Source organism: Capsella rubella, unplaced genomic scaffold, assembly GCF_000375325.1.
Source record: "Capsella rubella cultivar Monte Gargano unplaced genomic scaffold, Caprub1_0 scaffold_3, whole genome shotgun sequence".
NCBI classification, from domain to species: Eukaryota; Viridiplantae; Streptophyta; class Magnoliopsida; order Brassicales; family Brassicaceae; genus Capsella; species Capsella rubella.
This window is the reverse complement of record NW_006238921.1, coordinates 3,324,225-3,343,729: the sequence shown is the minus strand read 5'-3', so window position 1 is coordinate 3,343,729 and position 19,505 is coordinate 3,324,225. Positions and strand designations below refer to the sequence as shown.

At 36.7% G+C, this 19,505-nt stretch overlaps 5 protein-coding genes across 9 annotated transcripts; 1 reads left to right on the top strand and 4 right to left on the bottom strand.

Moving 5' to 3' along the window:
* The first annotated feature begins 497 nt into the window (after positions 1-497).
* On the top strand, positions 498-2,045 carry LOC17890584 (non-symbiotic hemoglobin 2). The gene is made up of 4 exons (XM_006298657.2): positions 498-727; positions 826-940; positions 1,463-1,579; positions 1,677-2,045. The coding sequence occupies exons 1-4, from the start codon at positions 624-626 to the stop codon at positions 1,815-1,817; spliced, it is 477 nt and encodes a 158-aa protein (XP_006298719.1). The 5' UTR covers positions 498-623; the 3' UTR covers positions 1,818-2,045.
* Positions 2,046-3,180: 1,135 nt separating this feature from the next.
* Positions 3,181-5,896, bottom strand: LOC17890901 (NAC domain-containing protein 53). The gene is made up of 6 exons (XM_006297289.2): positions 5,518-5,896; positions 5,140-5,417; positions 4,869-5,048; positions 4,019-4,591; positions 3,764-3,887; positions 3,181-3,665 (listed from the first exon to the last, which is right to left on the bottom strand). Exons 1-6 carry the CDS (start codon positions 5,681-5,683, stop codon positions 3,310-3,312), a joined length of 1,677 nt encoding a protein of 558 aa, XP_006297351.1. The 5' UTR covers positions 5,684-5,896; the 3' UTR covers positions 3,181-3,309.
* A 716-nt stretch (positions 5,897-6,612) lies between these two features.
* Positions 6,613-14,054, bottom strand: LOC17892246 (NAC domain containing protein 52). 3 transcript variants are annotated; one of them, XM_023785327.1, is made up of 5 exons: positions 14,024-14,054; positions 9,088-9,354; positions 8,417-8,694; positions 8,155-8,340; positions 6,613-7,499 (listed from the first exon to the last, which is right to left on the bottom strand). In XM_023785327.1, exons 2-5 carry the CDS (start codon positions 9,305-9,307, stop codon positions 6,837-6,839), a joined length of 1,347 nt encoding a protein of 448 aa, XP_023641095.1. In that variant the 5' UTR covers positions 9,308-9,354; positions 14,024-14,054; the 3' UTR covers positions 6,613-6,836. The 3 variants fall into 3 exon arrangements, with proteins under 3 accessions (XP_023641095.1, XP_023641097.1, XP_023641096.1); XM_023785329.1 differs by having other exon boundaries at positions 6,613-7,490; XM_023785328.1 differs by lacking the exon at positions 14,024-14,054 and adding an exon at positions 9,447-9,525.
* Positions 11,259-14,084, bottom strand: LOC17890706 (NAC domain containing protein 50). Of its 3 annotated transcripts, XM_023785331.1 has the most exons (5): positions 14,024-14,084; positions 13,652-13,920; positions 12,926-13,203; positions 12,645-12,830; positions 11,259-12,156 (listed from the first exon to the last, which is right to left on the bottom strand). In XM_023785331.1, exons 2-5 carry the CDS (start codon positions 13,869-13,871, stop codon positions 11,494-11,496), a joined length of 1,347 nt encoding a protein of 448 aa, XP_023641099.1. In that variant the 5' UTR covers positions 13,872-13,920; positions 14,024-14,084; the 3' UTR covers positions 11,259-11,493. The 3 variants fall into 3 exon arrangements, with proteins under 3 accessions (XP_023641099.1, XP_023641100.1, XP_023641098.1); XM_023785332.1 differs by lacking the exon at positions 14,024-14,084 and having other exon boundaries at positions 12,645-12,827; positions 13,652-14,013; XM_023785330.1 differs by lacking the exon at positions 14,024-14,084 and having other exon boundaries at positions 13,652-14,012.
* A 2,437-nt stretch (positions 14,085-16,521) lies between these two features.
* Positions 16,522-17,729, bottom strand: LOC17891933 (zinc finger protein ZAT5). Its single transcript, XM_006299769.2, has one exon. It carries the CDS (start codon positions 17,727-17,729, stop codon positions 16,542-16,544), a length of 1,188 nt encoding a protein of 395 aa, XP_006299831.1. The 3' UTR covers positions 16,522-16,541.
* Positions 17,730-19,505: the final 1,776 nt, after the last annotated feature.

Genomic DNA, 19,505 nt, shown 5'->3' with positions numbered 1-19,505 from the left:
TGCCTAAGTCGGGTAATTTGGCATGGATTGAACCGACCCGTTTTGGGCAAAATTATTTAAGTACCCTTTGAGTAAGTGTTAACGCTCTCTAGCGAATGTTTTACGAATGGTTTTTCTGTAAATTTGTTTTTTTATTTTTTTGGAGGAAAAGTGTACTCCTCTTTTACTATATAGGAGATAGTTTTCGTACACAGGATTTTGATAAATGACTGAAGGCTTTGAATCAATGCGGCGTGGATATTTTACTACGAAGAAGACAACGCAAGTTGCTGTTTAACTTATTTGTATAAATATGGACGTAAACATTTTAAGTAGGTGGATCTTGGAAGTGGTGTACAACGTCTCTTTAGAGTTTAGAATAGTCGGACGGACATATCACATTCACATATATATGTATCCATATTTCTTGGCTACGCCTACGCGTGTCCACCACATTTAGGAGATAATGCCTCTAGTTATAAAATAAACAATTTTAATGAAAAGATAACTGAGAGAATCTTCTACAGTAAGAGCTCACAGGCCCAACCAAAGGACCATTGAATCCCATATATATTGAAGATATACAGGATACATATATAAACATACAAATATTTACTGTCAGAGATAAAGAGAGAGAGAGAGAGATGGGAGAGCTTGTGTTTACAGAAAAGCAAGAAGCTTTAGTGAAGGAGTCTTGGGAGATACTGAAACAAGACATCCCCAAATACAGCCTTCACTTCTTCTCACAGTAATTACATATACATAAGCTTTTATATACTTATAAGCATTTAAATTTTACATACATATGGTGTTTATATATCTGAGATTCTTTTAATGTTGTGATAGGATACTGGAGATAGCACCAGCAGCAAAGGGCTTGTTCTCTTTTCTAAGAGACTCAGATGAAGTCCCTCAAAACAATCCTAAACTCAAAGCTCATGCTGTTAAAGTCTTCAAGATGGTAGTTACTTACTTCTTTTTTCGATTTTGTTTATGTGGATGCATCTCTTACATATATATGTGTATCTCTTACATATATTCGTGTCATTATCTTAACACTTATTAGCAGTAATAAGACTGAAATTAGACTAGTTCGTTATTACATCTTGAACCTCTATCAGATAATATATGTGTGTTACATATTACATGTATATTTTTCTTTCTTTTCTATATATTACAGGAAAAATAGTGTAGATCAGATTATTTTGTCTCTTATTGACGCAGCCATGTGCTGCACACGATTTGTTGTCAATGTTGTTTGGACTTTGGCTAGTTGGCTTTGTCTTCTTCTTTGAGTAACAATATCTCATAGAATTAGTAACGAATGTTTATATTGGTCCAAGCGGTTCGGTTCGGTTCGCTTTTGTGGATATTCAATTGCTTGCTAATTGCTACAATAGGATCGGATAGCATAACCATATAAACCAAATTAAGTTTAGTTTCTATGAGTTTGCTGACTTTATTTAATATTTTTGGGGTGTAGACATGTGAAACTGCAATACAGCTGAGAGAGAAAGGAAAGGTGGTGGTGGCTGATACAACCCTCCAATACTTGGGCTCTATTCATCGCAAAAGCGGCGTTATTGATCCTCACTTCGAGGTCTCTTTTTAACAAATAATATTCTATATAAAATACTACAAGAGTACATTTTACTTTATTTTGATTTTCAATTAAAGTGGATGTGAACGCATTGCAGGTGGTAAAAGAAGCTTTGCTAAGGACATTAAAAGAAGGGCTGGGGGAGAGATACAACGAAGAAGTGGAAGGAGCTTGGTCTGAAGCTTATGACCACTTGGCTATAGCCATTAAGACCGAGATGAAACACGAAGAGTCATAAAACCCTAAAGATCATTTGGGTTTCACATACATGTATATGTGATATATTAAGCATATACATATGTTTCTGTACATGTATGTACTATGTTGCTCTTTGACTTTCTATAGATCCTTCCTTTTGAAGAAGGACCTTGAGTTGAGCTATCGTTGGGGAGATACATGATGCTGTAGCATTTCTTGAACAATGATATTTGTGAGACAATAATCATGGTTTGAAGTATCTTTTACTTTCGCAAGATGGATGTTAACGTGGGCATCATTAAAGTTAATTAACAATGATACAGTAGTACATTTGGACCCTTCGGAAGCAAAATCTTATCGTAGTATTTCAAAGATTAAACAACAGTAACGTCGATGCTGTTTTAGCTCAGTGTCGGTTGGGGTGAAATATAAACGAAATTAGTATAAAAAGAAATTTGATGAGTTATGAATATGTTAAAATGAAAAAACTTGCGCTTAAGAAAAATGAAAAAATTGTATGAAAAAACTTGCGCTTAAGCATTTTGTAGACCGAACTTTCGTACTTGGTCCATGCATGTAATTTGCTTTCTTATTGGTTCCTTAGCCATTTTATGCTTCTAATCAATTAAGCATGTAAACGCTACCTTATTTTTAGTTTGTAGAATAGATAAGTGATGTGGGTGCCTTAATTAGTTCTTTTGTATATATATATTATAAATAGAAATATACGAAGAAAGATAAGAAAAGAACAAAGTTCTAAATCTGCACTTATGGAAAAGTAAATGATTTCACAACATCCCTCTAATCGTACTTTGGTGATCTGCAGGTAAGGACGTCTTCAAGAAAACCTATGAGGATTACAAACTACCGGAAAGTAAATGGGAGATGGATGAGATCATGAAGTATCATTTGTGGGGAAATGAATGTGTTATGGGCAACGTATTGTACGTCTACGATGGCTATAACTATATTTTACGAACATGTGATCTCAAGCAAAGAACTTGGGGGATGGTGAAGGGCCTCGAAAATCTTCCCTTAGGTGATTATCTATCAAAACTAGTCTGTTGCGGTAATATGTTGATATTGTTTTTGAGAATCTTGGACCGTGATGATACCATTGTTTGGAAAAGGAAAATATGGTGTGTGGAGATTTCAGTGGAGAGGCGTGAAGGACAGATTTGGGGAAAGGTTGAGTGTTGCGATCTTTTGCTTGATGGCCATTTTGACATTACTAAATCTATTGTTGTTACTCTCTGATACTTCAAATATTTGAAACATTGCATTTACCTGAATACTATTTACTTTACCCATGAATTTTATTTTTGTTACCGTACTTCATACTTTTGGTTGTCCTCGATTAGAACCATAACCTTTTACAGTATTTTGTATTGGTCAACGTGCAATGATATAAAAATGAGATTATTCAATAGAATTAGAGAACCAAAACATTTGAGTAGCAGAAAACTGCAAGTGAATCTATATCAATAATGTTTACAAAAACACAAAAGTCTTGTTTCAAAGTATGGTACTTATCACCGGGAAGCGACCAAAGTGCTTACTTTGAAACTAACTGAGAGTAGGAGGATCCAGAAACACATGAAGATTAACATTGCCCTTGTTAAACTATTTCCTAATTTCCCGGACGCATTCTCTTGGACAAAATGGTAAGAAAGGATTAAGTCACGGTTCACGTTTTTGTCGTATGACCAGCCCATGTTGCTGTCTGATATTGTGATCATACCTGCGGTTACATGAACTGAGCCTGATGATTGTCCTGCGTTTAACCGGATAGCTGCATCCTTTGTAGGGAACTCAGAAGCAAATGCAGGCGGAGCGGGAATAGCTCCCAACATGTCGCTTGCCTTTTTGAGGAATGGGTACTTGTAATCTGCAGTATTAGCAATTGATCCATCATCTAAACAGAACAAGTGACGCACCTGTGAACATATGGAGGTAAGTTCTGATTATGGTCAATAGGGTTTTTACCTGGCTCAAACTCTGTTGCATCTGCATCAAATTGTTTTGAACAAGATGCTTCATCCTTTTCCTTTTCTTCCACCACTTGTTTGTCTCCTATGGTCTCTTCTTTTTTTAGTTCCTCAGTCTCGATCTGTTGGTTTAAATGTGAGTTAAATTCAAAAGGAAACAAAAATAAGTCTAAATACAGTTTAAGTCAAAAATAAGTCTAAGTCAAAAATAAGTCTAAGTCAAAAATAAGTCTGTTTGTATAAAGTTTTATACCTCTTGAAAGAGCTCTTCTTGATCAACAAAAGCATCTTCATTTCCCATCAGTTGAGAAGGATCGAAAGTCAAGTTTTGAGCATTCTCATCGTCCTCATCAAAGAAGGTAAGATAATCTTCAAAGTAGAAACCATCTTGCTGAGTACTGCTGAGATCATTTGTTTCAAGGTACAGACCATCATTATGCAGAAGATTACTATTCGGATCCAGAAACGCATCACCGATCAAGTAGTTGCTCTCAACAGACAAATCATTGTAGCATAATGAACCAGTCCCAAACATGTTGTCAGAAGATTGCAAATTTGCCATTTGCTCGTTTTGGACACCAGAGCCAATTTCATCATCTTGAAACAATGCCTCATTATGAAGGTTACCGTCACAGATAATAGGCTTCTGATCTTTCTCAGAACATTCTTCTGGTTTCTCAAAGTAGCCACCAGAGTCCACATAGTTTCCTGGTTGTATATAGTTTATGGAATCTGAGTAGTTTGTTTCAGCATTATTGCTTGATTCCCCATGATTAAAGTTTAACGGGAGAGGAATGGCATCATAGACCACAAGGTTGTCAGGCTTCTGCAAGATATAAATTCGATTTTAGAACTGGAAGAAGATAATAGTCAGCCTCGTAGGGAGTAGATAGCCTAGTAGGGAGTAGATAGCCTAGTAGGGAGTCTGATAAGATCAGTGATAATAAAGAGATATTTGCACAAGCTTTTTTACTCCACAGAGTGAAACATCCATGGATACAAAGGAAACAGCAATCAACCAAAAGCTAAACCATTTGTCATAAATTTACTGTATCACTAAAAAGGATCAAGATAAGCAATAGAATCTACACTAAAAGACAAACCTGATCAGTGTCATCCATATGGACATAAACATGATCTTCACTTCCAAGATCTGGATCAGGTTCGAATGACATATCATCCTCCTCCTCCCACTCTTCCTCAACAAACGGAGCACCATACTGCTCTCCATTTTTAGGTCCTGAGCCACTCTTCTGAAAAATCCTACAAAGCACATACGCATCCTTGCCACAATTCCAAAACAAAAGTCAGCAACAACACAATCCATTGCCTATATGAAAACAACTAGGCAACTCAAAGATTCCAAAGTCTTACTTGGTGAACACCGGTTTTCTCGAGTTCTTCATCAACCAGCCTATACTCGTGCATAACCCAATTGGTTCTTTCGCCACGAGGAGCTCGACCTTTGTGATAAACAAGAGTCTTCTTCATCCCGACGACCTTTGACCCATTACGAATCTCCCGATCTTTCCCAGTCGTCTTCCAATAACCCATCTCAGTCGCACGATTCGTCTTCGATCCATTACCATACTTGCTATCAAGCGTACTGAAGAAGTACCACTCCAAGTCTCTACTTTTCAGCTTCGCCTTGTCTAAATTCCCAATCAAACAAAACAAAATCAGCTTAAGTTTAAAAGCAGAACTCAAACGAAATAAATTGTTTCCAATAGAATTCGATAAATCAGAACTGACCTGGGAGATCCCAAGGCTCGGATTTGTAAACATGGGCAACAGAGATAGCATCAAACTTAAAGGGTTTATTGCAGATCTTTCGTTTGAGATAGTAACGAACAAGTTCTTCGTCCGTGGGATGAAACCGGAACCCAGGAGCGAGCGACGTCGCGGAACCACCACCCATATACCAAAAGCTCAAACACAAAGGTTGACTATATAAATTAAAGAGATGTTCTGTCGAATTGGAAACAAAAGAAAAGAGATTTGAAATGAAAGAGATTTAGAAATTGAGGTAAGTGAGATGAAAGGCAAGTCGGAGAAGACGAGTGATGAGGAAGAAGAAGGAGCTCGGAACCAATCGGAGCTAAATTAAGCGACCAGTGGTAACGATTTATAAGTGCAGAAGAAGTTTCACGCCGTGTGAGAGATTTTTATAAATCTTTCCAGGAAACTGTTCTCGGAGAACAATCAAGTCACTGGCTGTGACTCTTTCGTAGGTGACTGTCTTTATTAAAATGACACGTGAAAGTTTTGGACGAGTCATCATAGGTTTTTAAAGTCTCTAGAATTTTGTTGAGGTAGTTGGTTCGCGCAAATAATATAAATATAGTACGAATTATCCACTTCAATAAATATCAATTATCGATGACTAAAAGTATTTGAAAAATCTTGGTTTGAATTTAGAGTAAATAAAGAAAGTGTAAACTTTTGTGTTGAAAATGGGAAACAAACAAAGGGTTAAAGAAGTCGGACGTACCAAACCCCTTTTTGCTTTTATTTTAAAAATAATTTGCAAATTACGTGTAACGAAAGTCTACTGCTAACGCCGGTGACGCAACCACATTCGTAGTCATAGCTGGATTAGTTTAATGACAGTTATACCCTCACTCTTGATCACTAATCACGGTATTACCAGGGGGACGGAACATTGAAAGATCTTGTCCGGAAATCTAGACGGTAATAATATATATGTAAATGACAGTTATACCCTTCAACCTGACAGTTATATCCTATGAAGACAGAATATTCTTGATTGAGAGAGAGAGAGACAGAGAGAGTTTCTTTGTCTGAAAAAAAAACAACTAGATAGATGATCATATATGACAACGGAGCAACCTAAAAATGTATGCAGCAACATCATATTTAAAATAAAAAGAAGGATAAAACACATTCGTCTCAGGAGCTCGGATCCGTTTTATCCTATGTTACAACAGAGAGATTCACGCAGTTCGCAATCCGTCTAAGAGAAGTTACATAGATGGGCTCATAATATTAGGGAGATTAAAGCTAATAGGTAAGCAGCTGAAGAAGAAACCTGGACGGATCTTTTAGAGAATTTATTGTCCACTGGCATGGTTTTTCTTAAGTTCCTCGTTCTCCTGACGCAGCGCATCAATCCTTGACTGGAGAATACTGATCATAGCTTCTGCACTCATCATTTCAAGCTTGAATGTTTCTCTTTCAACAGACATCTGGTGAACCTCTTTCTGGAGATCATTAACCTTCTCGTCAGGAGATGCTTGTGGAGTATGGGGAGAAGGTTCCTTGTGAGGACGCAGAGCTTGCTGCGGGTTTTCTTTCTTGTCAGAGATGCCCATGAGTGAGAACTCAAGCAATGCAGAGATGGCAGTGTTGGTGGCAGCAGCAGATGATGAGATTAAAGTGGTTGTATTGTCGACGGTTGTTGTGGACGAACAATGGTCCTGTGTGTTCCTGCTTGAGTTGTTGTTCGACTCATTTTGGCGTCTACGTTTGTATTGCAGCAGAGGTAATGGAGCTTCTTTGTTGAGAACGCATACAGGAGGAGGACGCTCACCTTCTTCTGTCTGCTCGCGTTTAAGTGTTTCCTCATCTTCCTCATAGGCATTATTGTTGTTATGCTCATGCGGCTTGATGTCACTCTCATGATTGTTCTGTTGGTTAGGTTCAATATCCATTGCAACCGTCTCTCTCGGTGGCTCATTGATGTTAATGAGACTCTTGCTGGCTGACTGAATCTCCTACAATACATTACAAGGTTATGTGAACTCCATACGACACAAAAATCTGAAACCAAATGCTTTAATCTCCTATAATTAAGTGAACACAACAACTCATTCTACTTCTATCGAACATTATTACTGATTAATGAAGTAAAATCATATGATATAGCACAGTGACAGGTGCTGTCAAGTGAGGATGTAAGTTTCAAAGATCTTGTAATCAGCATGATTAAGAAAATAAGAATAAAAGCCCAAGGGAAAGAAAAAAAGGCACACAGAAAATTTAGATATTTTCTCAATCAAGAGAGTTGATTCATCAGATAAACCTACACGGCAGAGGTCTACAAGAGTTGGTTACAGACTCGATGAGGTAACCCATCCCACTGAACCAGTACTTAGAGGTACTTCACTTTAACACAGTTTTTGCATATATGAAAATATGATATCTTGTGAAACAAGAGAGATGATGCATCAGGCAAATTTGACATTTGCACTAAACAACATTGAAATAGTAGATTGATTGATAAATAGACTAATCCAGTTCAAATAAACTCACTCAGCCCAATGGAACACCACTAAAGAGAGACTTTCAACACAGTTTTTGCATATAAGTGATATTAAATTGAAACTTCAGGCTTTGAGTATGAAGCCTGAATATGAAGAAATTACAAACCTGGTCCATCTGGTTGTTTCCATTGGCCACTGGCTGCGGCTCTACCCTGAGCCTAACGTCTACTCCTGGGATCAGAGCTCCTACATCATCAGCCCATTCCTCTTCCATGAACGGTGCATACCTGTTCCCACTTGGTGGCCCAATGTTATTCTTGTGGAAGACTCTGCATAACACATATGCATCTTGCTGCACCCAAACAAAGAATTGAGATAAGAAAATATCAAAGTAACCCAGTTCGAAAGTAATTTGGAGAATACAGTACCACCAGGTTTCCGTTTTTCTCGGTTTCATATTCCACAAGGCGATACTCGTGCATGACCCAATTAGTCCGAAGACCGTCAGGGGCACGCCCGCTGTGGAAAACAAGCGTCTTTTTCATACCAAGCAGCTGAATATCACGGCGGATTTCTCTGTCTTTCCCAGTTGCTTTCCAGTACCCTTTGTTAGTTGCTCGGTTCATTCTAGCACCATTTCCATACTTCTTATCTAACGCGCTGTAGAAGTACCATTCTTGGTCCCTTGTCTTCAACCTCGAAAACACTTAACACACGACCAAAAAAAAGAAGAAATTACTTACCAGACTTAACTCAAAACTTCAAAATTGTACATTTCCTGAAACACAAGCAAACTGGAACATAAAACTCTTAAGGGATCTGTAAAAATGGAGGAATAATATTTGAGCGACCCAAGAAATCGATAAGCTGGATTGAATGAATTCACAGTGTTATAAGCCTAAACATAGCAAAATGTAAACAACAGAGAATCTGCAACAAAAAATTCCCAGAAAAAAGGCTTAACCCTTTTCCAAGAAATGAGTCGGAACACGCGAGAGAAGCCCAGACCAGGAAAAAATCCCAAATCAGAAGCAACAAAATCACAAGTGTCAGATAAAACCCCAAAATTGACGAAAAGAAGAGAGAGAGCCAAACGAACCAGCTAAATCCCAGGGCTCATGCTTGTAGATATCGACCTCGCCAATCGCATCGAAGCGTACAGGTTTGGCCAGAACCTTTCGCTTCAAGTAATAACTGACGAGTTCCTCATCGGTGGGATGAAATCGGAAGCCAGGAGCAAGGGAGGTAGCCGCCGCAGCAGTACCCGGAGCAGTCCCCGAGGGCGGCGCAGTCACCACAGCCACAGATTCGCGACCCATGAAAAAGAGAGTAGTTGTTCTAGGGTTATTCTCAATTCCACTTTCCCCTGACGAGCAGCAAAACAACAAGTTGGCAAAATGGGTTTTTGATTAGACGGACAAGTAATGAAAAAGAGATAAGCATAAGGATTAAAGGTACCTTCAATTGCAAGAAATTTGCTTTCTTTTTTCCCGTTCCCAGTAGAAGCAAACCAAGTTATTATTTCGGATTGCGATTCCAATTTTGTTTACATTTCCTTTTTTCTCATTTCTTTATTTTCTTTTTTCTTTGGAGTGTCGCAGTAATAAAAACCCTAGAAAATGTTTACTGCCTAGGTTTTTGTCGTTTTATGTAGTAAATTAAAAAAATACACTGTCGTAGTCGTTCAAAAAAGTAGGTTATTTTTTCTTACAGCTCTTGGATAAATAAAGATTTAATAAAATTAAATAAAAAAAGAAAAAAAGAACAAACCTATCCAAGAGTACAATCATTTAACAAGGGTCACACAAGCTCATAAATGATAGGCGAATACTAATAATAAATTCTTGAAAGAGTTTAAGCATAGATAGATTCCGAATAATAGAACGATACAGTTCAAAAAAACACCCAACTTTATAACACCTTACTAAATTCCAATATTCCATTTATCTAGATACGAAACCATTTCGACAATACGTCTTACGTAGAAAGCTCTCGACATTAAAAATATACTAACAAATTAAGACAATTATATATATGTTGTTAAACTTACACAATCTATAGCTTGTAGATGAAGCTTTTAGTTAGATACACCAAATAAAAAGACCACACATTGTTGTGGTTGATTTTTTATTCGTTGATTATAATTCTGGCTCTGCTGCAAATCAGACAAGTTCCGGTCTTAAATCATTGTTGCCTCCGTCACGAGTCACGACCAAGTAAAGACGGTCATGCCAAATAGTGGTCGACTTCTTGGGCACCGAGAGTATTGAAGAACTAATGAGGGTGTTCTCCTTAATCCAACCACAGAGTTATCGAATCGAATCTAAAGAAAGAACTAAGCAAGGATAGTATGGAAATTAGAGTTTTGGGAAAAGAAAAATGGGAGTATAAGCAGCAAATCGGAGGAGAAGAGAGGAGGCGACGAATTCTCCGGAACTAATAAGCCACCGTGGAAAATATTAGTATAAGTGAAATGTTACTGCGGCAGTACTGACTAATGTTTTAAACATCTCGTCCACAGGGAAGTGTGCTCTGTATATATTACTAATATACTAGTGACGCTGCTCTGATATTTTGGGATGACAGCAAATGAATCAGCGACACGTCGAAAGTTTGGTCCTCTAGTTCAATAACTTGTCGAGGTAGCTCGTTGGCCCAAATTTATATATGTTTTTACAACTTTTTATTTTGTCGGTAACAACTATAAATTCGTTTCGTGATGTTTTTATCTTTTTTTTATCTTTTTTTCGTGTCGTTTCGTGATGTTAAGTTTGCAGAAGGAAGTTTCTGAAATTATTTTGACTAAACAAAATGTGAAAATAGGTTTATTTATTTGAAAATGGAGTCCAGGCTTGATGAATTGTACCAAGCGCTTTTTGCTTTTTTTTTTTTTTTTTTTTTTTTAAACAAAATAATTGCAAATTACGTGTAACAAAAGTCTTCTAACGTCGTTGACGGAGCCACATTCATAAATCGTAATGCTAGCCGAATTGTCCAATGACTATTATACCCTCGCGCATTACCCTTAGTTTGCCTGTGAAGCTCTCTTCCCACTTCTCTCAATGGTTCATGGAGACAGAACATTACTAAGCAACAGAGTGGTTCTTGTCCGGAAGATCAGAAGGTGAACTCAGGTTTATGCCCTCAAACTTGACTACTAAAAATGATAACAGTTTTATCCAAAAGAAAAAGCTTTCTTCCATAGAGACTGAACATTCCTTGATAGTTGATACTAATAAAGAGAGTTCTTGTCTGAAAAGACTAGATAGATTGATAGATGATAATATATGGCAATGGATAAACCTGAAAGTGTTCCCAAAAGATGCAGAACATAGAATAAAATAAAAAAGGATAAGTAAAGACCCGTTCCGTTTTATCCTAATTTTACAACAGAGATTCATACGTTTACTGAAGAAGCTACATCCATAGCTCATACTACTACGAAGATTACAACTAAAAGGCGTTGAGAAAAAGAAGAAGAACCCTGGATGGATGGTGAGGTGGTTTAAATAGCTTGTCCGTTGGCGTTTTTCTTCTTAAGTTCCTCGTTTTCCTGACGCAGTGCATCGATCCTTGACTGGAGAATACTGATCATAGCCTCTGCACTCATCATCTCAAGCTTAAAAGTTTCTCTCTCAACAGACATCTGGTGAATCTCCTTCTGGAGATCATTAACCTTCTCTTCAGGAGATACTAGTGGAGTAGAGGGAGAAGCTTCCTTGTGAGGACGCAGCTGTTGGTTTTCTTTCTTTTCTGAGATGCCCATAAGCGAGAACTCAAGCAATGCTGATATGGCAGTGTTTGTGGCGGCAGCAGATGATGAGTTTAAGGTGGTTGTATTGTCGACGGTTGTTATTGTGGACGAACAATGGTCCTGTGAGTTCCTGCTTGAGCTGTTGGACTCGTTTTGGCGTCTACGTTTGTATTGGAGGAGAGGTAGTGGAGCTTCTTTGTTAAGAATGCATAGTGGAGGAGGACGCTCATCTTCTTCTGCGTGCTCTCGTTTCAGTGTTTCCTCATCTTCATCATAAGCATTATGGTTGTTATGCTCCTGCGGCTTGATGTCACTCTCATGATGATTCTGTTGGTTAGGTTCGATATCCATTGGAGTGCCATCCCTTGGTGGCTCGTTGATGTTAATGAGATTCTTGCTTGCTGAATGGATTTCCTACAAAATAATGACAAGTTATGTGAACCCCAACAGACATAATATATCTAAAACCAAAATATGTTGAATCGACTTTGCAGATGAACCAAACTACAATAAACCCATCTCTCGTTAATTCTTCTGACAATGATGCACTGATCATTTTTGTGAGTTCATATAATGCAAAACGAGAATTGTAACTCTAAATATCTTGTAATGAGAGGATAAATCCCAAAGAAAAAAAGACCGTAAAGAAAACTAGATATCCTGTAATCAAGAGAGACCATTCATTAGACAAAGCTGCAGTTCAAGTAACTCATCCCACTGAAACAGCACTAAGAGAAGTTTTCTATCAACAAATAACTTTTGCATATAAGAAGCATGATATCTTGTAAACTATGAGATATGATTTACTCTGCAGGAATTCAGAATTTTTGCATAGAAGAAACACTGAAATGGAACTATTGAACTTCTGAGTTATGAAGCCTTAGTATAAAGAAAGCACAAACCTGGTCCATGTGTTTGTTTCCATTGGCTTGTGGTAGCGGCTCTACCCTGACACTAACGTCTACTCCTGGAATCAGAGCTCCTCCACCATCAGCCCATTCCTCTTCCATGAATGGCGCATATCTGTTCCCACTTGGTGGCCCAATGTTATTCTTGTGAAACACTCTGCACAACACATATGCGTCCTGCTGTATCAAAACAAAGAATTGAGATAAGATAGGATTCTTTTGACAGTATGAGATAAAACAAAATCCGAAAGTAACTCTTTTGAACAACATAATACCAGCAGGCTTCCGTTGTTTTCAGTTTCATATTCCACAAGGCGATACTCGTGCATGACCCAATTAGTCCGAAGACCGTCTGGAGCACGCCCGCTGTGGAAAACAAGCGTCTTTTTCATACCGAGCAACTGAATATCCCGGCGGATTTCTCTGTCTTTTCCAGTTGCTTTCCAGTAGCCTTTGTTAGTTGCCCGGTTCATTCTAGCACCATTGCCATACTTCTTATCTAAAGCGCTGAAGAAGTACCATTCTTGGTCCCGAGTTTTCAACCGTGAAAACACTGAAACACACACACATCACAACAGAAGAAATTTTCAAACCAGAGTTAATAACACTTTAGATAACCAACAAACTTCATTTCCTGAAACACAAGCAAATAGAACTCAAGCACAAGATAGCAGGATTCTTAAGGAATCTGAAAAAAAAAAAAAAAGAATTAGACTTTCCCCAATTAAAGAGTCGATTGGATGTATTGTCTTCACAGTGTACATAGCAAAAGGTACGAACAGAGAATAGGCGACCAAAAAATTTGCCCAGAAAATGAATCGATGCCCACAAAGCTCAAAACTTTCTTACCCCCAGAACTGAGTCTAGAAGACGAAACAACGAATAAGCCCAGACTCACAAAAATCCCAAATCAGAAGCAACAAATTCACAAGTCTTCACAGGGGAAAAAAAAAACAAATCACAGAGAGAAGCAGAAACAAAGAGGAAGAAACCCAACGAACCTGCTAAATCCCAGGGCTCATGCTTGTAGATGTCGACCTCCCCAATCGCATCGAAACGTACAGGTTTGCCTAGAACCTTCCGCTTCAAGTAATAACTCACGAGTTCCTCATCAGTGGGATGAAATCGGAAGCCAGGAGCAAGCGAGGTCGCCGACACAGCAGTACTCGGCGCAGTCGCCGATGGCGGCGAGGACACAACAGCCACAGATTCGCGACCCATTTGAAGCAAGAAAAAAGGACCGTACTTGTAATAGGGTTTCTTCTGGAATCTGTCTCACAAGACAAACATCAAAGTAATAAAGTTGGGAAAAATGGGAATTTTAATTTGACGGAGAAGAAATGGAAAAAAAGAAGAACACGGATTAAAGGTACCTTCAATTGCAAGAAATTTGCTTTCTTTTAGAGTTCCTAGAAGGCTAGAAAACAAGTAATTTCGGATTGCGATTCCGATTTCTTTTTTATTCTTTTTTTTTATTATTAATTTTATAATTTTTGAGTGTTGCAGTAATAATAATAAAACCCTAGGAAACGTTACTGCTTAGGTTTTTGTCGTTTTATGCAGTAAAATAAAAGGAAACACTGTCCTAGTGGTCTGAAAAAGTAACTATTTTTCTTAAATAAAAATTTCAGTTTTTCTTAATATTATACGTAATGACTTTCCTGAAACAGTCTAACCATATGTAATATTGATTATACAAGAATGAAATAATATTATGTTAAAACTATATATCAAGAAAGATATTGAACGAAAATCAAAGATTGGGTATGTGATTTTAATAAATCTTTCTAAAATGTTTAAGTATTTTTTCACTAATAGAAAAGAGTTTATTTCTTTCCTTTTATATTAAGTGCATTGTATATATATATCTCTATTTTATATTTCATAAAAATACTGCAGTTCAAAATATTTACAAACTTTACTTGTAAATATAAAAATAGTAAAATACTAATCTTGTTGGGAAAATAAGAATAATATAAATAAAAATCTAAGGAAAAATGTGTAAAAGTTTATAAGAAGTTGACCAAAAAAAAAAGAGAGTTAATGAGAAAAAAAAATGTTGGAAGGTGAAAATAAAAATAAAAAAGGAGTGACAGATACGTTTGCTTGCAGAAGGATACTTTACCAATAAGGCAAGCTAAAGAGGGATGAGAGAGAGAGACTTGGTCCACACGAATCATCATCTTCTTCCCCCATTCATTTTTCTCTTATTTATTTTTCTTCTTTCCTCTTTCATTTTCTAATTCTTATACTTTGGTTTTCGTTTAAAAGTAATTTCAATCTTATATATAATAAAACTAACAACGATTACAATTTGTAGGGGTTGTGTTGTATAGTCAAGGTGGCAAAGACAAAAGATATCTACTTTTCTTCTCTGTTTTTTTTCATCTTCTGGAAAATGGAATAAGCCTATTTCATTCAGTGCACAGTGATGATCTACGTACATGTTAAATAAAATTCTATATTTTGTCAACAACAACATTTAGATAATGAAATTCTAAAATAGTTATGGCAATGAATTGATGAGGCGTACCAAAAACTATATGATATTTTTTTTGTTTGCATTGTATTATACAATTTGTATATATATGTTTTGATACGCCACGTCTCTTGTCTATTCCTATGCTTTGTTTGTGTTAACTACTAATCCGAAGTCAGAATTTAAATCGAAAAATATCCTCTTTTTTTTCGTTTTTTATAAATAATAATATCATGGAACTAATAAGAAAAAAGTAAAAAGTAAAAAGAGAAGCACCATTTTGTTATTTATTTATTTTTTAGGCTGTCAGCTATCTGACACCACTGTCTCCCCAAAAGGACAAAATGCTAAAAATATCAAGACCCATTTTTTTCTATGCTCATAACAAACAAAAGAAGAAAAAAAACGAGTTGAGCCTCGTGTTTAGTGTTCTGGGCTTAAACATATATTAAAAGCCCATAATCAATTTGTAGCCCACTCCGACGACGAAGGCTGTGCAATTTCTTTAAACACAATCTTGACGAGTGTTATGCTTTGCAATTCCGGTACAAATTTAAATATCTCAGCGTCCGCTTTTGTTGACGGTTAACAAAGTTCATATATATATATATATATATATTCAATTATTCATCATATAGGCCACATTTATGTGTGTGTGTGTTTAAGTAATGTTGATTTACACAGGATCGGCTTTGAGTCATTGATAAACAAAAGAGCTATAGTTTTAGTGTAAGCATGAATAACGAGTACGTAATCTGTTTCAAATGCAAATTTAACCCCAAAAAAAAAAAAGAGTTGGACAGGTCACGCCCTTTTCATGAACTTTTCATTTTCTTTTGTTTCTTAAAGTGTTTGAACCTTTTTTTTTTCTAATCCAAAATATACATTCTTTATCTAGAAAGTATACATGAACGTGACATAAGTTTAAAGAAAACTATTTTAATCGATCAACCGAAGTTAATAGCATAGAGAAATCAAAATGTATTTTTAGTTGATTCATTTAAATATAAAGTAAGAATGTGGTATTTAATCACTTTTTGATTTCTAGTTGATTCATTTAAATATAAAGTAAGAATGTGGTATTTAATCACTACGATTCGTCGTTCGCTGTACTGGAATTGGAACAAGTAATGGAGGGTATGATTAATGTATTTATTATTTATATTGTGTAACAAGAATATCTTACATTAATTTGGATTTAATTACATAGCATCTATGGGAGTATTGTATAATACATAGTTTTCTTTGGAAAATATGTAAGAAAGGGGGAAAAAAAAGAGAGAAGAATCTTGCAAGTCTTGTACAAGCAAGGAATCAGTAATTTTCTTTTAAAAAACGATTCATCAATTTCTTGCTTAATTAAAAAATAAATTAATAAATGAATCTTGGGTATTGAATTTTTTTCTTTGATTTCAGTAATGGCAGTCCACCAAAGTAGGAGCAGAAGACAAGACAATAGACTTTTGTTCTTCTCTCTGTTGATTCTGTTGTGTTTGTTCATGTTCATGTTCTTGTTCTTGCTTTGAAGCTAAGCTTAATCCACCGTTGACCCTATTCTCATCTTCCGGGGCAGGTAGATTCAGATCTAAATCTAACGACACAACCGCACTCCTCGCTCTCTTAACCGGAACCTGAACCGGACCTTCCGACATCTTATCAAACGACATAGGCGACAGTGACAAAGCCGTGTTTGCAGTAACTGGAGTTGCCGCAACCGCTAGGGTGGCCGTAGAGGCAGCTGCTGTGGCCACCACTGCACCTCTATGTCGCCTCATATGACCACCTAATGCTTGTCCGGACGTGAATTCGGCTCCACATATTCCACATTCATGGACCTTATTACTATTATTAGCTTTACCGTATACCACAAGCGATCTATGGTTACTATTGCTGTTAGGAGCTGTGGTGACAACGTTGTTGAGATGAAGGGAAACGGGGTCATCGTAGATAGACTTCTTGAGGTCATGACTGGAGTGAAGGCCCGTGGCGGCTTTAGGCTTCTTGTGGCTGGCCCTATGGCCGCCGAGAGCTTGGAATGACGGAAAAGTACGGTCACATGTTTTGCACTGGTAAACATAGTAGCCGGCTCTGCCTCCACCGTTCGATGGAGATGTCTCCAGAAACCTCCTGCTGCTAGATCTATACGCATTGTTGTTGTTACCAGATTCTTGGTAACTTATCATAAGCTGTCTTGTTTGTTGTTGAAGGTGAGGTTGCGGTTGGTGCTGGGGAAGAGAGTGGCCTTGGGCGAGGAGGATCAAACAATTAGCCATATCTTGATCTTCCTCGTCAACAGTGGCCTTTAATGTGGCATTGTTGTTGGAAGATGAAGAGGCTGAAGATGAAGATGTAACACCATTGATCAAAGTATTGTTATCATTCTTAATGTTGTTATTGTTGTTGTTGCTCTCATCATTGAGATTCTGCTCCTTGGAAACAAGACTAGTGGATTCTTCTTCAGCATCTGGTTCTTGTGAAGACATAGGAGGGATGATAGAGAAAGGGATTGGGGACTGCGGGCGTTGCCGCTTAGTCCGTTTCCCTTTAAGGATCAATGATTGCTCCTTAGCGGCTGATACAGCCTCCGCAGCTGCTTCCATTGGCTATATAGAGATAGATATGTTCAAGAAGAAAGGGACCTAGGTATTGGAATTGATCAATGAGAAAAATGAATTAGAGAAAAATTGAAACTGAAGATGGATATGATCATCAGCCTTAAGGAAGGATTACATATATATAAATAAATATGTATGTGTGTGTGTTAAGAGAGATGTACGTGTGTGGATTGAAAAGAGGCATACATAAATAGAGAGTGATTTAGGGAGAGGAGTCAAAGAGAGACACCACATTCTCTAAGTGTGTGGAATATGTTGGACTTGTCTTTTTGCAACCTCTTAAATTTTAGTACTTCTGTTATTGTCTCTATTACAATCTTCCCAACTTGGCAAACTCATCACAATACACAAGAGCTAGAGAGAGGAGAGAGAGGCAGAAAACATAACCAAAAAAATGTGTAAATTTAGAAAATTACTTGAGTGATGTATGTTTTGTCTCTTCATTATCCTTTTTATTTTTACTCTGTATAACAACTTATTTTTGGATTAGTTCCGTTTAACTAAAGAAGGACATGTTTTATTTGTTTATTAATAACTTCATGTGGTTGATCCGGATCTAACCTCTAGCTCAATACTACTTGACATTGAAATTTGACATTATAGTAAATAAAATATAAAGATCGAAGTCTAACTAGCTAGATTTATCCCTAAAATTAGTTCATGTAACAGTTGTAAAATACGAAAATTACTTTGAATCTTGTTATGTGAAGAAAATATTAATGATAAAATAATCAAAAGATAAGAAAAACAGAAAAACAGAAGAAGAAGAAATTGAAGTAGAGAGGTTAAGAGATAACTTTGGGTGAACGAATGTGTAAAGTAAAATAAGGTCATGAGAGTGCAAGCCTGGCTCTCACGGAATCTACGGCTCCCTCCAGCCTTCGTCTCTCCTCTCTCTACCATTACTCCCACTCCATCTTCCTTTTTTTTTTTTAATGTTATTATTAGTGTTTTGCCATCTATATGTTATTATTTCTAATACTACGCATACGTAGCATCTCTACGTACATACATGTTAGTTAAAAATACACACACTATTCTAATTATTTTCTGAAATAAAGAAATCAATTTGTCGTAAGAGTACGACGACGACGTATTCCCTATCGACTTGAGACAATAATTTGGGTAATATCCATAGATAATGACAAAGTCTATTGAAATGTAAATTTATGAATTCTTTTTAAATTTGGTAATTGTGCTAGAACTGAGTGCAAGTAAAGTTGATAATGTTTATAGTCTTGTGTAGTTGTAGATTGATGGCTTTGTTACAATTTCAAGAAACATATATGCACTAGATGCACATTCGCATTGCATGTATTATCATTTATCAACTAGTATTACGTACAATTAATGTTTTGTCTAGGAAAACTGTAAACTCAAAGTCTGCTTTATTACAGTTTCAAATATAATTATATAACACATGAGTCTGCTTTATTACAGTGTCAAATATAATTATATTACACATGTTGGCGTGTGTACGCATTATGAAGTATATGCCAATTCGTTCGTTCATGTTTGCATGATGTGAAGAGCACCCACACTTCAAGTAAAGAATATTACTAAGTAACGACGAATCAGCAAGTGCAGCTCATCGTATCTCCAAGACTTTTCAGATTATCAATCGATATACTAAAATGTAGTACAATCTGGTAACTGAGTTTTTTTATATATAAAAGAAGATAATAATTAATTTCGGGCCAATAAACTATAAAGAAAACAGTTATAGTTTAATTTTGGTGCTACGTTTCTTGTAAACAATTA

Excerpts from the sequence above, each read along its gene's own strand:
- LOC17892246 (XM_023785327.1), bottom strand. The coding sequence starts at position 9,307 with ATGGGTCGCGAATCTGTGGCTGTGGTGACTGCGCCGCCCTCGGGGACT. Across the intron at positions 8,695-9,087 it reads TGAGCCCTGGGATTTAGCTG|TGTTTTCGAGGTTGAAGACA; the intron begins GTTCGTTTGGCT and ends TCGTGTGTTAAG. Across the intron at positions 7,500-8,154 it reads GAAACAACCAGATGGACCAG|GAGATTCAGTCAGCCAGCAA; the intron begins GTTTGTAATTTC and ends AATGTATTGTAG.
- LOC17891933 (XM_006299769.2), bottom strand. The coding sequence starts at position 17,729 with ATGGAAGCAGCTGCGGAGGCTGTATCAGCCGCTAAGGAGCAATCATTG.
- LOC17890901 (XM_006297289.2), bottom strand. The coding sequence starts at position 5,683 with ATGGGTGGTGGTTCCGCGACGTCGCTCGCTCCTGGGTTCCGGTTTCAT. Across the intron at positions 4,592-4,868 it reads ATATGGATGACACTGATCAG|AAGCCTGACAACCTTGTGGT; the intron begins GTTTGTCTTTTA and ends TATATCTTGCAG. Across the intron at positions 3,888-4,018 it reads AAGAAGAGCTCTTTCAAGAG|ATCGAGACTGAGGAACTAAA; the intron begins GTATAAAACTTT and ends TTAAACCAACAG.
- LOC17890706 (XM_023785331.1), bottom strand. The coding sequence starts at position 13,871 with ATGGGTCGCGAATCTGTGGCTGTTGTGTCCTCGCCGCCATCGGCGACT. Across the intron at positions 13,204-13,651 it reads TGAGCCCTGGGATTTAGCAG|TGTTTTCACGGTTGAAAACT; the intron begins GTTCGTTGGGTT and ends TGTGTGTTTCAG. Across the intron at positions 12,157-12,644 it reads GAAACAAACACATGGACCAG|GAAATCCATTCAGCAAGCAA; the intron begins GTTTGTGCTTTC and ends ATTATTTTGTAG.
- LOC17890584 (XM_006298657.2), top strand. The coding sequence starts at position 624 with ATGGGAGAGCTTGTGTTTACAGAAAAGCAAGAAGCTTTAGTGAAGGAG. Across the intron at positions 728-825 it reads AGCCTTCACTTCTTCTCACA|GATACTGGAGATAGCACCAG; the intron begins GTAATTACATAT and ends ATGTTGTGATAG. Across the intron at positions 1,580-1,676 it reads TTATTGATCCTCACTTCGAG|GTGGTAAAAGAAGCTTTGCT; the intron begins GTCTCTTTTTAA and ends AACGCATTGCAG.